This window comes from Geospiza fortis, unplaced genomic scaffold (genome assembly GCF_000277835.1).
Source record: "Geospiza fortis unplaced genomic scaffold, GeoFor_1.0 scaffold130, whole genome shotgun sequence".
NCBI classification, from domain to species: Eukaryota; Metazoa; Chordata; class Aves; order Passeriformes; family Thraupidae; genus Geospiza; species Geospiza fortis.
This window is the reverse complement of record NW_005054300.1, coordinates 6,880,257-6,895,891: the sequence shown is the minus strand read 5'-3', so window position 1 is coordinate 6,895,891 and position 15,635 is coordinate 6,880,257. Positions and strand designations below refer to the sequence as shown.

General features: G+C 37.8%; 1 protein-coding gene across 1 annotated transcript in view; it reads right to left on the bottom strand.

Moving 5' to 3' along the window:
• Positions 1-311: 311 nt before the first annotated feature.
• Positions 312-15,635, bottom strand: part of ADGRA1 (adhesion G protein-coupled receptor A1) — a 147,204-nt gene continuing 131,880 nt past the window's right edge. Inside the window, exons 13-14 of the mRNA XM_014309837.2 lie at positions 7,995-8,090; positions 312-4,857 (exon numbers count right to left, since the gene is read on the bottom strand). Coding sequence (XP_014165312.2) covers positions 3,636-4,857; positions 7,995-8,090 — 1,318 coding nt within the window. The 3' untranslated portion in view covers positions 312-3,635. The remainder of the gene's footprint in view (positions 4,858-7,994; positions 8,091-15,635) is intronic.

Below are 15,635 nucleotides of genomic sequence, written 5' to 3'. Positions count from 1 at the left end.
ATTTTTCTGCCTTCATTGCTTAGTGTTCAAGTGGGGGCTGCCCAATTGCCTGCGTGGTCCATCAAAGAGGGCCTTGACTTTGCTTTAAGCACAGAATTTGTTTTGGTTCAGACAGGATGGATGCTTTACAGCCCCAGTGGAGCTCCCGTGGTGGGCTAACACCTGGATAGGGTGCTGACAGGGTAGCTGGCAGGCAGCTGTGTGGTGGAGGAGAGCAGCTGTTCGTGGCCACTGACGGCGACTGCTCAGTCCCATCAGCGCAGCCGCAATCAGTGGATTCCTGGGAACAACACATATGACCAGACATAATGTGCAAAAATGTATGCTTTATTTTGACACCCAAATTTGTTATATGAGGCTGGGTAGGAAGTTTTCTCATAAACAGCCTATGTGACTTCAAATTCGGTCATGAAAACTGGAATTTCTATACGCAGAGAACAACACCACAGCAAGAGCATATTTTTTATTCTGGTAGCAGCTATTCAGATTTCTGTTGATTGCATCATTCTCTGAAAATTATCTTTTTTTTTTGGAAGAACTTCCTCTTGATTAATCTCGGACAGAAAGTGAACAGTAAAATCTGTTCAACCATTTTATTATCATCAATGAATCATCAAAACTAAAACTGATTTTAAAATATGTTACGAGTGTCCGTGAGGAATTTACTAGGACAATATATCTAACACCCTGGTCATTTCATTGACTTTTTTTTTATAGGGAAGAAAATCAGGTAAAGTAGTAATGGTTCACTGACTATAATTGACCAAAACCCCACAATAAATCAAAACCAGACTTCAAAAGCATTGAAATTATCTCATTTATCTTAAGGGAAAAAAAAAGTCAAAAGCATAAAAACCATTTTGGTCAAATTTGATGTTACAAAACATTTTTATATTTATTTAATATCATGTCTCCTACTCTGTAGATATACTATATATTTTCTGAAAAAATAATACGCAAACAGATTATTGCATAACATCTCTTCCAAATTAACCAAGAAATATTCACTAAATTAATTTTAACACAATAAGAAAAGTGTTTTAATATTTTACTTTTGAATTCCAGAGATATTCTGTGGAAAGCAGCACCTATTTACTTTTTTGTAAGCCATTATGAAGATGGAATTGGCCTCTCAGACAAAATAACAGAGGTGATTAAAACACAAGCTGAATAAAGGAGCTTACTGAGTGGATTCTTGCAGAGTGAGTATTTCATCTCTGCTCTGTGTGTGTGTGTGTGTGTGTGTGATATTTTGCATAATGGTCTACAGACTTCCTACCATTTTACTGTTACAGAATATACATATACAGAGTGCTGAGACACAGAGAAGTGGATTTCACATTATGTCTATGCTTATTTAGGGTCACTGTCTATGTGGAATGAGTAAAAGTAATATTAAAAGAAAACAATTATGAAACAGAAAATATTTCAGTATGCAAACAAAGAAAAATACTGTATTTTAGTTTAGAGACAGTTCAAGCATATACAGCATATACATAATAAAGCTCAGTGTTTTGTCTTTTTTTTTTTGTATTAGCTAAAGAAGCAGTCATGAAATTGTTGAATATTGGCTTAAAACTTGACAACCACCTAGTGCATTCCTTCTTGCTCACCTTTTAAAAATACACAATCTGAGATGGATACATTGCACTGCTGGAGTTTACAATATATATTTCAAATTTACAAAAATACAGAAAAACAAGATTTCTTGCACTCAGATACTGAGCATTAACCCTTTGAGTACTAATTGCCACCTGCAACACTGCAGAACACATTCATCTGACTTACATGTTTTTATAACATTCTAACAATTATAATTGTCATCTTTATGTACAATATTAGGAAATTTATTCCTACATATTAAAAAAAGAAGGTAGAGTCTAATAAACCGCTAATAACAGAAAAATATGGAGCTTAAATATAGTGAAGATTTCTGCCACATATACACAGAGAATTGCAGACTGATGGTCTCTCAATGGAATTTTTTATTTCCTCTCTGAAGCAATTACATAAGTCTGTGTGAAGACATCACAGCAAACTTTCTTGTGTGGCTGTACAGAATTGTGCTTTTTCTCTCATTTCTGGATCCAGTGCTCACTTTCCACTGTAGACCTTTTTCTCACAGCTCTATGCTCCCATTCACTTTCTGAAATCTATTATTATTCTGCACCCTTCCTATTTGTAAAAAGCAGTTTTATTTCATATAGGGATCATTCTGATGCTCTTCTGTACTGTGAGTTGATGCTTTGTGTCCAGATGTTCATGGAAATATGAAAAAAATCTTGCCAAGAGCCTTGTTAATAGAGAATGCTACTGACCCTGGAATGCCCTACAATTCAGCAGAAATCACGAACATAAAGAACTTCTCTGAAGGTCGAATTTGCATTAAAGGATTAAGACAATCTGAAATTTGCTAGGGGAGGAAATGGGGTTTTCAGAAAGCAAGTGGTGAAATTAATAGATGGATTCTAAGAAGGTGTTTTTAGAAAATTACTGAACTTCCTTTTTCTTTACGACTCTGGACTACATTTATCATGTAACTAAATAGACAATATCATATATACAGTATCTCTGAACTAGAATAAGCTGCTTTAAGAAAATAACTGTAGTCCTCAAAGAGTTAATGATAAAACTGCTCTACCTTAACAGATGTGGAAAGGTTACCGTGGAACAGCTTACAGGTTTGTTTAAAAGGCATACTTTACAAAGAAGTGTAAAATCTGTTGAGACAATTGCTATTACACTGCACAGTGCCACATACGATGAGTAGTGCATGCTCTGTAAAGACATTAGAGTGGACCCTTATCAAAGCTATCATATAACCTTATACAAAGGATTGTGCCACTTAAACTAGTGCAGAGTGATTTTTTTTCCTGTAGATTTATAATGCTCTAGATTAATATCAATAGGGTTTGTCACAGCCTTGTACCACACTTTTTTTTTCTTTTTTTTAAACACATGTAACACTATAAAACAGCAAATGGTATATCCTGACATATGTCATGCAAAATACAACCAATACAGCACCAAAGATGTAACAGAGACATTACCTAGCACTTCTCTCCAACAAGAAAAAGGACAGAACAGAGACTGTACATTACATGACTTTACAGGCCATATGCTACAGAAGGTTTTTAGAGGCAGTATCACTTTTGTATATCTAAAAAGCTGCAATTTTATAAAATCTTGTTTATCATTTCTACCATAGCCACTTCTGATTAAAATCCATGGCACAGTAATAATATTTTTCTACAAAAATAAATAAGTAAAAGTTTAGGATGCTGATATGTTTATAAAAAGTGTCTGAAGTTACTACAGAAAAAAAGTGAAAACAATGAATGAAAATGATGTTTCTAAAGAAATGTCATTCTGTATAACAAAAGGATATTGCCTCTCTTATTCAATTTTCTAGACTTCATTTTCTTATTACCTTTCAGAATAATTTTATAACTTTATTTTAAAAATAATTTCACTTTAAAACTGTCACTATCCCTCTTTCTTTGACACTTACAAAGAAAATGAAAAGCTGTACAATTTACTGATGAGCTACGCAAACATATCACCATATTTATTTTGGAATAAAACCAAAGATAACGATGGTTTAGGGCAAAAAACACATTATGATGGCCCATGAACTACACAGTAGTTTCATTTTTCCAAGGGCCAGTTTTGATATTTCCCGTACTATCTGAGCTGTATATCATGGCTTCATGCATGTTTCCCTTGAGAATCCCGTTGTGATTTGTTGTGTTAAATGGCAATGACTGTGTCCGTGGGTGCATTTCAAAGTGAGCTGGGTGGTGCACAGAGTCACTGTCTGGCATTTTACCACAGCTGTATATGACAGTACTTGCGTCGCTGCTCTCAGGCTGGTTGACGGTGGGGTACGGGTCACTCTTGGAGCAGCAGGCCCGTCTGTGACCCGCCTGGCTCTCGTGTGTGCTGTGGGGACTGTCTGTGTGGGAGCTGTGGATGCTGCCGTCGATGCTCGAGGGGATGTGGTACGCGTATTCCCTTTCCCCCGCAGACCTGTGCCGACTGAAGTAACGTGGCTTAGTTCTGCTTTTCAGACATCTGTGAATGTGCATGTTGGGTCTGAAGGTTCCCTCGCTGTGGACGTGAATGTGAGCTTCATCGTCGAGCAGCTGATCGCAGTGCATTTTTGCACAGCATGGTGTCACGGGCGACAGGCAGTTAACGTGGTTCTGCACTGCTTGCAGGTTGGTGAGTTTGCAGTGGCTGGCTGCTGGGTGATTGAACACAGCTGACTTGCTGGGACACGGAGATTCCTGCAGACAAGGTGCGTGAACTTGTGTGTCGCCATTGACGTTGACCTTTGGGCGCACATTGACTTGCACAGAGTAGGTGTTTCTTTTGGATGGGCAACAGGACCACCAGCAATGCCACACATCATCTCGTTTTGCACAGTGATGGATCAGGATGAAAAGCCCCAAGGTCACACAGAAAGCTCCATAAAGACAGCTAAATATCATATCCAAGAAATGGCCTTGAGACACTGCAAGTGCTCCAAAGGTCCAAGTGGCAGTAAAGAGGAACAAAGTGAATGCTGCGGCTCGAAGCTGAGCCTTAAATGAATGCTCATTTTCCAATAAGGAAGAAGAAATCATGGGGCAGGTTGCCTGGGGAACGGACACAGAGTCTGTAATGTGACCATGGCCCATGTCAGCACTTGGCATTCTCTGCGGATCCTCTGTCTTTTCCTTCAGCTCATACTTGCGTTCGGGATGGCGCTTCAGCTGCACGTACGTGCAGAGAAAGTAAACGCAGGTCACCAGCACAATGAATGCCACTGGCCCGTAAAAAGCACCCAGGCTGGGCTCCCAGGCCATCCAGCAGCTGAAAACAATAACAACAGAGAGTCAAGCACATTTCAGAGCCCACATTAGATGTGATGGACAACTGACTGTTGTCTGACTAGTATGATACAACAGTATCTCCAAAGTTTAGCTTGTGGAGAGAGGGAGCCTGTCTTTAATATTAATTAAGCTGAGGCATCACTTTCTAATTTTTTAATAGAATAGAATATATGGTATAATTTACAGATTATTAAAACTGAAAAATTTCCAAGAAATGTAGGTCAGTTTAGACTCTGGAATTGCAGTGAAGTGTAAGACCATTTATGTCAACCCTTTTTTCTACTATTAAAAATGTCAGCACTAATACTTTGATTAAAAAGCAAATGAGGCATAGTTTATACACTCTATGTGAGCAATAGAAATGTACAGATTTCAGTGGTTTGTATCAATGAACATTGCTACAAATTCTTAAGCCTGAAGATTGCTCTTACAGAATTTTCATCTTGTGAGAACAGCCTGAGTACCAAGAGAGGATGAAAAGACTTCCAGTTGAACTGTAACCACTTTCTGCAGTGAGCAGACCTCAAAGATATATGCCATTTCTGAATTCTGTACTGTTTCTAGAGTTCCTGGGAGTTCATCCATGTCAATTTGAATGTTCTCAGAAAAATTAGGGAAACTGATGATCTCCTTGTGATATGTTAGTAGCATAGTACCATTGTAGGATGATCATGGTTTACTAACCTTTAAATAATATAACCTTAACTGTTTTAGAGCTTAAAGTAGCTCACAGGCCAGCATGAGTCTGAGAGGACTGTCTTAAGTACGAATGATCTGATCAAACAAACATGGGAGGAGAAAACACTAATGAAATCCTAGATGGAAACTGGCAGAACATGGGTTAGAGGGAGAAGGAATATTTGCCTCATTTTGACTCTTCTCAATGATCTGCTTTTAGCCATGGTTACAGACAGATCTGAGCTGGCAGTATAGCCTAGTACAGCTGCTACTAGGTTCTTATATCCTAAATATTGCATGGATTTCTGGAAAGAGGAATTACTTTATCTTCTGGACTTGGGCACAAAGTAATGGGCTTAAACTGCAGCAAGAAAGAGCTAAATTAGATTTTTTTAAAGTTTCTTAGCTGTTAGGACAATTAGGATAATATGCTGTTGGAATGAAATGTGGTCTATCCATTACGGGAGCATTTAAAGTACTTCAGATAAATAACTGTCAGGAATGTTTTGGATATAGCTAATTTCCCACTGGGCCAGAAAGACAGACCAGGTGATCTGTCATGATGATTCCAGCTCTAAAAGTGACACTGTGTGACACTTCTTATTCATTTAGGCATGTGTGATTAGTTGCAGTTCCTCCAGTTCCAGTGAGGAAACTTCTGATATCAGATTCTTGTTGAGCCAGGAATTATCTACAAGTTACTATAAAAAGGGCAGAATGACTTTTTTCTCCCAGGCTGAGAACTTCTCAGCTAAATAGAGACAGTCCCACTGGACTTTACAGAAAGAAACTGCAGAATTGCTTTGAATTTTTAAAATCTGAATCTTAAACAGAAACATACATTCATGTATTAATGAACTTAGAAACACTCCAAAGAGTACACAATTTACTGTTAGACAGGCACAAGAAAAGATCCCCTGAAAAATATTTGTGAAAATATAGGTAAATAACCACCTACATTTAATTGGGTAAGTAGACAACACAAAGCTAGGTGAATACTTGAAATACATTTGAACCCTGTGTATTTGATGCAAAGTGGAGAGTAGAATGCTCCCAAGTGGAACAGTCCCATGGGATGCTGTTATTTCAAGTAGAATCTCATTGTGAATCACTTACAAAATCAATTTGGTAAAAAGAAGTTCAAGTTTGTACATCTACATTTACTTTACTAATACCATAAAAATGAATAATGCATATAAATCACTATGCTGCCACTGAATTAGAAACTTTTTACTCAATCTTATAACCATTCCTCATCTGTCCCTTGTTTTCTGTGCACCCTGTGCCACCAGGTATTGATTTGCTATATTACAATGATTAAAGAAGTATAACCCCAGTAACTGCACCAAAATGAAAAATGTGTCATATTTATGAACATAAATAATAGAGCTTTATAATACACTGTTGATTATAAACCGGCTGTTTAATTGGATAAATTTGAATAAATATATAAATATGTGTTGGGCCCTAGGCAGAACATACAGTTAGCCATGGTATGCACTGATTTCTTATTGGAATTTAAATTCCAACTACCTATAAAAATGTCTTTAAGGAGCCAGATGCTCACTTATGAACCATTCTCCTTGGTTGCCACTTCTCATGCCCAGAAAATAACCAGTTTCAAATGTGTTACAATAGATGCTCAAAGCAGTAACTAAGAGTGATGTCCTCTAGAGTATTAGTGCTGCCAGAGTACTAAAATATCCATTAGTGTGCCAGTCACTGCCATGCTGATCTGTTACACACACTGTATTTAACTTTGCAGTCTAATTCACTGTCTGCTAAGCTTTTATGGAAAGACTAAATGTACTTATGGATACCTCATACTCCATGCCAAGAATTAGGAATTAATAACAATGTGATGCCTGGTGAGCTTGTGGAGGTCTGCTGAACACCTCCTTACACACAAGGACATGAAGGGATTATGACAGGATTGCCAGACATTGTGACTGGAACATTTCTAGGTGGTGAAAATCTAAAATATTTGGGTTTTAATGGAGGGATGGGAGTGGAGGAAGTGAGAAAGGGATTTTTACTTGTCCTTTTTTTACATCATTATTTTAAATTGCTTTAAGTTGCCAGAAGGATATCAAATCAAGGTAGATCATGAAATGAAAATATTTAAATAAATAATAGCTGCATTAGATATGATAGTCATTAGGTATTTTTAATATCTTTCACTTATTCAGATGTAAATGAAGAATAATTCTGTAAATGAAAGGTGATTGTATTGCCAGTAATGGAGTCAAATTGCTGGAGGTGAAGCAGCAAGCTCCAGATTAAGACATTACTCTTTCACACCTAATATTTAATAAAATTTTGTAACAGATATAATCCCAAATTGCATGCCTGTACCCTTTATGAAGTCAGGTACATTTATTTGGTTAAGAAACAGAACCTGTTTTCCTTAAAAGCTTTATGATAGTGGTTTATACTTACTATGGTGCATTTCCTTCAATCCCATAATTATTGATATTGGTTGCTGCTGTAATCCCACATATAATGAACGGAACTCCACCACTAATCAGGTAAAATCTGTGGAGAGATAATAACTGATATTTTAATTTGCCTGACTTGTAGCTGAAAATACTTTTTAAATAATTGTACCTTCTTGAAGTATTTTGGGAATAAAATATTTCTGAAATATTAAAAAAGTCCCTAAAACCAGAAAAGCAAAGAATGAAGTACTGTCACAATAAGAACTGTAGTCTATGTAGCAAACAGCAGAAAGTTCAATATTTATATGGAGCCACTTTTCTCACTGAATTGCCATCCTTCATGCCTATATCCAAATTCAGCAAAATGAGCCATCATCACATTTTCCATTTATATAACCAAAACACAGAATTGTGCCTGGAGCACAGCACTTCCACTGCTGTGGTCTCTGAGGTGGAGAGCCCCAGCCCCCATTCCTGCAGCTGGAAGTGACCATGCTCAGCAGCAAAGGGAAAATGTTCCACTGCATCCAGGAGCTCAGCTGGTTCTGTGAAATCCTGACTCATCTCCTGCCTTAACCAATGCTCCTCTGTCAGCAGGCAAAATGAGTTTCTGTTCAAGCCACTTCTTTGGTGTGGAAATACAGTGTGCAGGGACACAGTCACTTCCCACTCCCTGCTGCTGTGTCCCTCAGGTCTAAGAGGAACCTGGTAACCTGTGGGGCACATTCTGATCACAGTCTAGCCACTGGTTTTCTATAAGGTATTATAAATATTAGGAGATTTCCCACTCATTGCAAGGTAGGATTTTTACAGAAACAGAGCAATAGTAAGATTAAATAAATCAGCATTAAATGCAAGCCCAGAATTAGTGTTAGAATTCCTTAACCTCTTTTCCCACTTTCTTCCAAAGCAGAATTACGGGTCAGGCCTCAGAAAATTTTATGTTAGTATTTACAGTCAATCTTTGTCCTAATGGTCTAAACTGTAAACAGAGAAAATCATATTTTGCACTCATCAGGAAGCCCTTCAGATTTTATAAATTCAAAGTCACTGAGTATATATTTTTTCTTCAACTTGGCTTATTCTGAAGAGCTCAACAAATTCCAATGAACAAGCTGTCTTCCCACAAAATCCATTCATCCACTACAGTTTAATGATTGTAAATATCTTTTGACTTGAGCATGTTGAATAAGCTAGCTTAGTAGCTTTTTATTATTTTTAACAAAGACATTTTCAATGGCATTTTTGAAATCCAGGAAATTACTAGGGTACAGCAATGAGGCATGGAAAAGCTAATCCTAATTTATCTAAGAAATAGTAAGAGCAGAAAAAATAGGAATACAGAATGAAGTACAGGAAACTGCTCTTTGAACTCATTTGAAGTGATTACACCATAGAATTTACCTAAAATACAACCTATAATTTCATTTTTTTGCAGTGCCACCACTTTCTGCAGATTGGATACATACATATAAATCAATTCTTATCTAAAGTTTCAGACAAGCCAGTATTTGGGTGTTAGATAATCTGCTTCACAGCTCACACTTTCAGCAGGCTCCTGAACACAACAGCAGCAACAGATGTTGTGGAAGCACTTTAGCTACACAGTGCTGCAGAAATGTGGCAAAACTCGGCCAAATTCCTCTTGTGGCTCAGAGCTAAGAGCAAGAAAATACATTCTAGAAATGACATAAAGTGAAGTCAAATGTTTCAGTGTACCTGAGGTGCACTGTACTGATATCCAGCACATCACATGGCGCACATATCCCCCCCCGTCTCACTGGGAGGGAAAAAAAAGAAAATGGCAAATAGAAATGACAGTGTATACAAATGATTCTTCATTGGTGGGTTCAGGATTCTTGAAGGGTGAAGTGAAATAAAAGCTGTCGAATAGAAGAAAAGTCAGCAAGAGAGGAATAGGATTAAAATAGACCGAATAGAAAATATAATCAAAGGTACAGAAGTTAAATTAATTGTAAGAGCGGATGTGCATGCTCTTGTCCATTTGTGTGAGCTCGTGGATACCTTAAACAGTGCACAAAAAAGAAAATACCACATTGCAAAGTCACCAAAGAAAAGACATTGATCAAGAAGTTTCACATACATGTTAGTTGTGAGGAAGTACACTTGAAATTAATAAATTTAGACCAGACATTTCAAACATTACTTTTTATGCCATCATGAGTTGCTATCAATTTCTTCTTCATGCAGATGAGATAAAGCAAATAATTCTAAAGAAAAAGGTGCAGTAGAATTGATAGGGCATAAATAAAAAGTGACAAAAATGTAGATAATAAATAGCTATTTTTCATACTTCTAGAAAACCTTTTATATAAGAGAATTCAAAGGGTCTTTAATTGATTTAGCCTTACAGCCCCCTGTGTGGTCAATAAACAGTATTGTTCCTGTTGTACAGAGAGGAAACAAGGAGAGATTAGGTGTTCAAGGCCATGCAGGAAATGAGAGTCCTTTACTCCCATCCTGTGTTTACACTCAAGACACCTCTCTGTTACTGCACTGAAGGGACTGGGCAAACCAAGGCATCTAGGATTTTGTCTCCAAGCCCAAGAAACCCAACTGCCCCTGTCTCAGCTCAGGCAGGAGCAAGATGGATATAATGTCACCTGAATGATCCCCTGCCCAGGGTGGTGCCTTCCCAGTACTCACTAAGCCTTGCCAATGCCTGACTTGCGCAGGAGCCTGTGTGTGCTCTTCCCTGTGCAGCCCTAACACCAATATTCACTGATATTTGGAATAGCACCTCCTGGGCTTGTTCACAGAACAGGTTTTCTAGCCCAGTTAAAGCAGTCCAAGTGTAAGGGTTGTAGCTGGAGAGATGCTGGTTCTGCTTTTTATGCTGCTGCAGCCAATTTTTGGTGTCCTTCAGCCACACAAGAGGAAAAGTAAGGGGCAATGCTCCAGTCCAGTAATGCTTGTTCACAGAATAAAGGAGTAATAAAGCTGTACCAGAAGTGTGAACCTTGTAAACTGAGCAAATACATGCTTTTCAACCATCTTTGCCCCCACCCCAAGAATATTTTCCTATTAAAAAAAAAAAATCATCCGTCTTTTTCCTATGTTTGCCTACCTTTCATTTCCTATTTCCTCTTATAACTATCTTAGAATTTTAAAGCTTTAAAGGTCAATGTCCTTTGGTTCAGTCAACAGCTTTTGTCTTATAATTATCTTTTCTACTTCTGAATTGAATTTCTAATTTTTCTCATTACACCAGTGGGGTGTCTCCTCTTCAAAAGAGAACATGCAGTAACCCAGAGCCAATTTAATCTGCTTGTGTTACTCTTCTACCATTCAAGAACACAAACAAGTGAGACTACCAGTACTGGAGCCCTGTATGCAGCAGTAAGAAGAGCAATGTGACTGTAATGGTGAAGGCAGACAAGACAGACAGACTGGCTGTAGTCATGATAACCATGCACGCAAATCTTTAAAGACTAGGAAATCCCAGGGAGAAAATGAAAATTCTTTTCCAGCTATAATTTTATCATGACAAGCAGTTAACTTATATAATATTTTCAAATTGTTTTACAGGGAAAGCTATAAACTATCAGTGGGATGATTTGGGGCTTTGAAGCAACTGCCAAGCCGTTGCTTCAATAGCCCTTGGGAAGAGGTTTTCAAATTTGTACATTGTTGTTGCTGGCCACCCAGGGATGTCCTGATGATTCCTAGCAGGCTTTTACATCAGCATACATTTATTTACTGAAGCTCATTCCATCACATCTTCACTAACATTGTTATCCCAGCTAATTAGATTAAAACCAGCCTGGAAGGGCTCAGCAGGATGCACTCTCACCTCTCAGCTGCAGTGCAGCAACACCTAGGGCCTGAGCACTGGGCTGTGCAGACACAGATGAGCAATGGTGGGCAGGGATCTGCAGGAATCACTTTCCTTGAACATTACAGGGAATCCCAAAGTTTCTGCTGCAGAGACTGCCTGAGACCAGCAAGCACAATATTTTTTATTACATGCACTGACACAAACACAACCCCCCCAACAGAGCAGCAGACACTGCTGGAGGAGATGCCCCTCTGTTGACATCCTGCCTTACTGTTCTCCAGCGTCCCTTCGGCAAGAACTCCTCTTGTAAGGAGAACTCTACACAAAATACTGGGAGCTACACAGCCAGTCTGATAGAAACAGGATAATGTCAGCAGGAGTGACTGCAATGGCCTGCAGGCAGCATCCATTCTGATAACTTAACATACACTATATTCTGCTAAGTTTATTTTCATAAATGTTACTCAGTAAGTCAGCAAGTAAAAGGAGAGTTCTACCCAGTGGTAAATTTCTTGCTTGAGTGTCTGGCTATTCTCTAGCCCCAATTTTTTCCAGACTAAGAGCCTCGACTCTGAAATTTTCCAGAAAGAGACCAGATCTTGGCTTTATGGGTGTAATGCAAGACTGACTATAAGGGTTTTTTTTCTGCAGAGGCTGGCAAAATGGCAATGTATGAGGAAGTCATTTAAAAGCTTCAAATAGTCCTTATTGCAGATACTACTTGATTAAGATGTACATATATTTAACTTTATTCCTCTCTGCATGCACAAATCTAGAAAGGTACATGTTAGATATATATAAAGAAACCACTGAAGCATTAATTTCTCTTCTGCCCTTTGTACCAATAAAAAAAAAAATCAGTTTAGCTCTACTTATGTTTAGGGCACAGCTCATACAGGAAGACTAGCCACTTGCAAAATAAACATCAAAATAAAAGAACAGTCACAGCAAGATGACTTTCCCTTTTCTTTTTCCTTGAGCTTGGATTTGGTTTTGACATCTCTGTGAAAATAATTTATATAGAAAATGATCATTAACTTCAGAGCTAACCAGATGCCACTGTTCAAGTACCCAGGAGGCAGGCAGACAGATAAGTAGCTGCTCTGTAGAAAGCTGAATTTATGAGCTTGATTTTCAAATTATTCTTCCTGAATCTTTCATGCATCACATCATTTTGTGGTCCTTTTTCCTGGGAATTTTGATGAAATAAAAATAAAACTTTTAGAAATTATGGGATTCTGAGAAAATACTTTTCCTATTCCCAGATAGTCTTGACTTACAAACATATTTACAAATACTATGTTTGTTTTTCTCAGTGACCTTTTTGAAGAGAAATAACCTATGTTTGCTTCAGTGCTTTTCTCCTGTCTGCAAAGGAGATCTAAAGACGGATATTACAGATTAAAAACAAAAAAAAAAAAGAAAAAGAATCTACTAATAATGCTAAAATAAACTCTACTTTTATAACTCAAGCTTTAAATGGTAAACAACAGCAGAAGTAAGGGTTGTGTGAAAACCCTATTTATCACCTTTTATGTGCCACTATTATTATTCTCTTTAACTGCCCATTCTCAGTCCACTTTTTTTTTCCCCATAAGACATTTCACTCAGCACAGAAGAAGCAAAGGTCACTGGACAGGTAGTTATTAATTCATGTTATATATACCCCTTCTTTCTAGATCCTATTGCAACTTAAGAGCTTTGCAAACATTAATTAATTAATTGTCAAAATGTCATTCTAAGAATATGTATAATCTTTTCCATTTAAAGGCAGACACTAAACCACAGAAAGATGAATTTTAAAAATTTATTAAGAAAAGTCTCTGCAGATTTGTTTGCTCAGCTTAAGATGTCCAGGCTTCTATTAGACAAAACTAGTCTCGTTTTTTTATTAAAATTGGCCATGAGAATGGAGTTTAAATACCCTTCTTCATCTGTCCTTAAACAGTCACAGGAACCTGAGCAATAAAGTGGGACAATGTTAGTCAGTGTCAGAAGATCTGAAACCTCATCTAACAAACACTTCAAACCTATTTGCCTCTTGTCACCACTGAATCAGGAACAAGAAGGACACTGACACACTCCATCCACAATCAGAAGGCAAAACAGGTATCTTTATTACAGTCTTACAATATTTATAACCAACATCATTCACCCAGAACCTGACTGGTTCTCACTAACACCTGTAACCCAACTGGTTAATTAAGAAACCACCCTTCAGTAAAGACTTTAGGAGAAAACCAACTTGTTCAAAACACCAGCTGCAGATTGTTTGCCACTTGTTTACCATTCTTTCTCTCTGCCTCCCTAAAACTTCCCAGACCACTTCATGGGAAAGCTTATCTGGCTTTCTCTCTCTCTGACCAGAGTGTCATATCCACAGCTGCTCTGCTGCCCTGGGCATTCACCCCGTGTCTCTGCCCTGCCGCCCAGGGCAGACCCTGGCTCAAGCTCTGCCGGGCAGGGGGAGAGTTTAGGTCCTGCTGGTGGAGGCAGCCAAGAGGCTTCACTGAAGTGATTTATATTCACCTTCCTTGGTTAACACCCTCCATGGAGAGTGTGGCCATTATGACTTATCCAGAATTTTCCAGACGAAAAGGAATTTCCAGGCTGACAGTACAGTTGCAGTTTGCTTTACCAGGACCATGAGACAGTCTAAGCCAGCAGAGAGGACAGAAAAATAAAAATGCATGTAACAAAAAGATAAAAGATTAATTCAGGAACTCAAAAAAACGTTCAGAGAAAATTTAGAGGAGAAAGGAGATTCATTTACATAGAGATAACTATATTGTCTCTTGGTGAACTAGACTAATTGAAGACCTATTGTATCAAAGAAGCAAGAGACACCTTGACTTTTTTCCCTGGTTTATTGGAGAATGCCTTGAGGGCTGTTGGAAATCAGACAGAGATGATTCTTACAGTGTATTCCATGCTGTAGTTTAGCTCTACTGACTTCTATTCCTGCTTATTTTAATGACTAAATAACTTAGGGTAAGTAGGAATCCATCCTGAATGCACTTGTGAAGGGAAGAAGTAAGTAAAATATTAAGCATCATGTTGATGAGAAAGAAAATACATTTATTCGTATTTCCTAAAGATTCAGTATTTGAAAAAGTTCAAAGGTACGATCCTTGTAGAGAGAACACTGTTTATGGTAATGCTTAGAGAGAAATCATGGGAGGAGAAATAATACTTATGGTTTGAGTATTTTTTATTTACACAATTATTTTATCCCTAGAGAACAAAGCAGCCCTTTCATTTCTGTTTCCACAGTTAATTTCTAGCAGTGAAATGGCTGATACCCTTGTTTGGAGGTATTCATTGCTACCTCATTTTTCCAGGCGTTTGACTACTCTGGCATGGAGCTGTTAGCTGAAATCACTTTGCAGTTCCAGTCTACTGAATCAAACACAACTGCTTCAGCAAGCATTGCAGTACACCTCTAGAAAGTCAATTACCACCAGGATGTCCTTCTGCCTTTCAAAGGGGAGGAAAGAACCATTAACTATCAACCCTTATCAAGACAAGAAATTTTGATGGCAGCCTATATGTGACAATGGCATTTTATATAATATGAAAGTGAAATGAAAAGTAAAGGGTGTAAAGATACCAAGTGTTGTACTCCTATATTGTCACATATTTAATACTCAGATCACTTTATATTAGTATCAATGTCCTATGACTGTCAGTAAAACCACCTTGCATTTTAAACAGAAAATATGGATTTCTTTGGTTTTACTTGAGCTAGTATTTCATTAAGGCTGCCAAAGGAACCAAATAAAATTACTATCATGAGGACATATATTTTAATTTGGTTTGACTGTGAAAGTCACTGACAAGGGG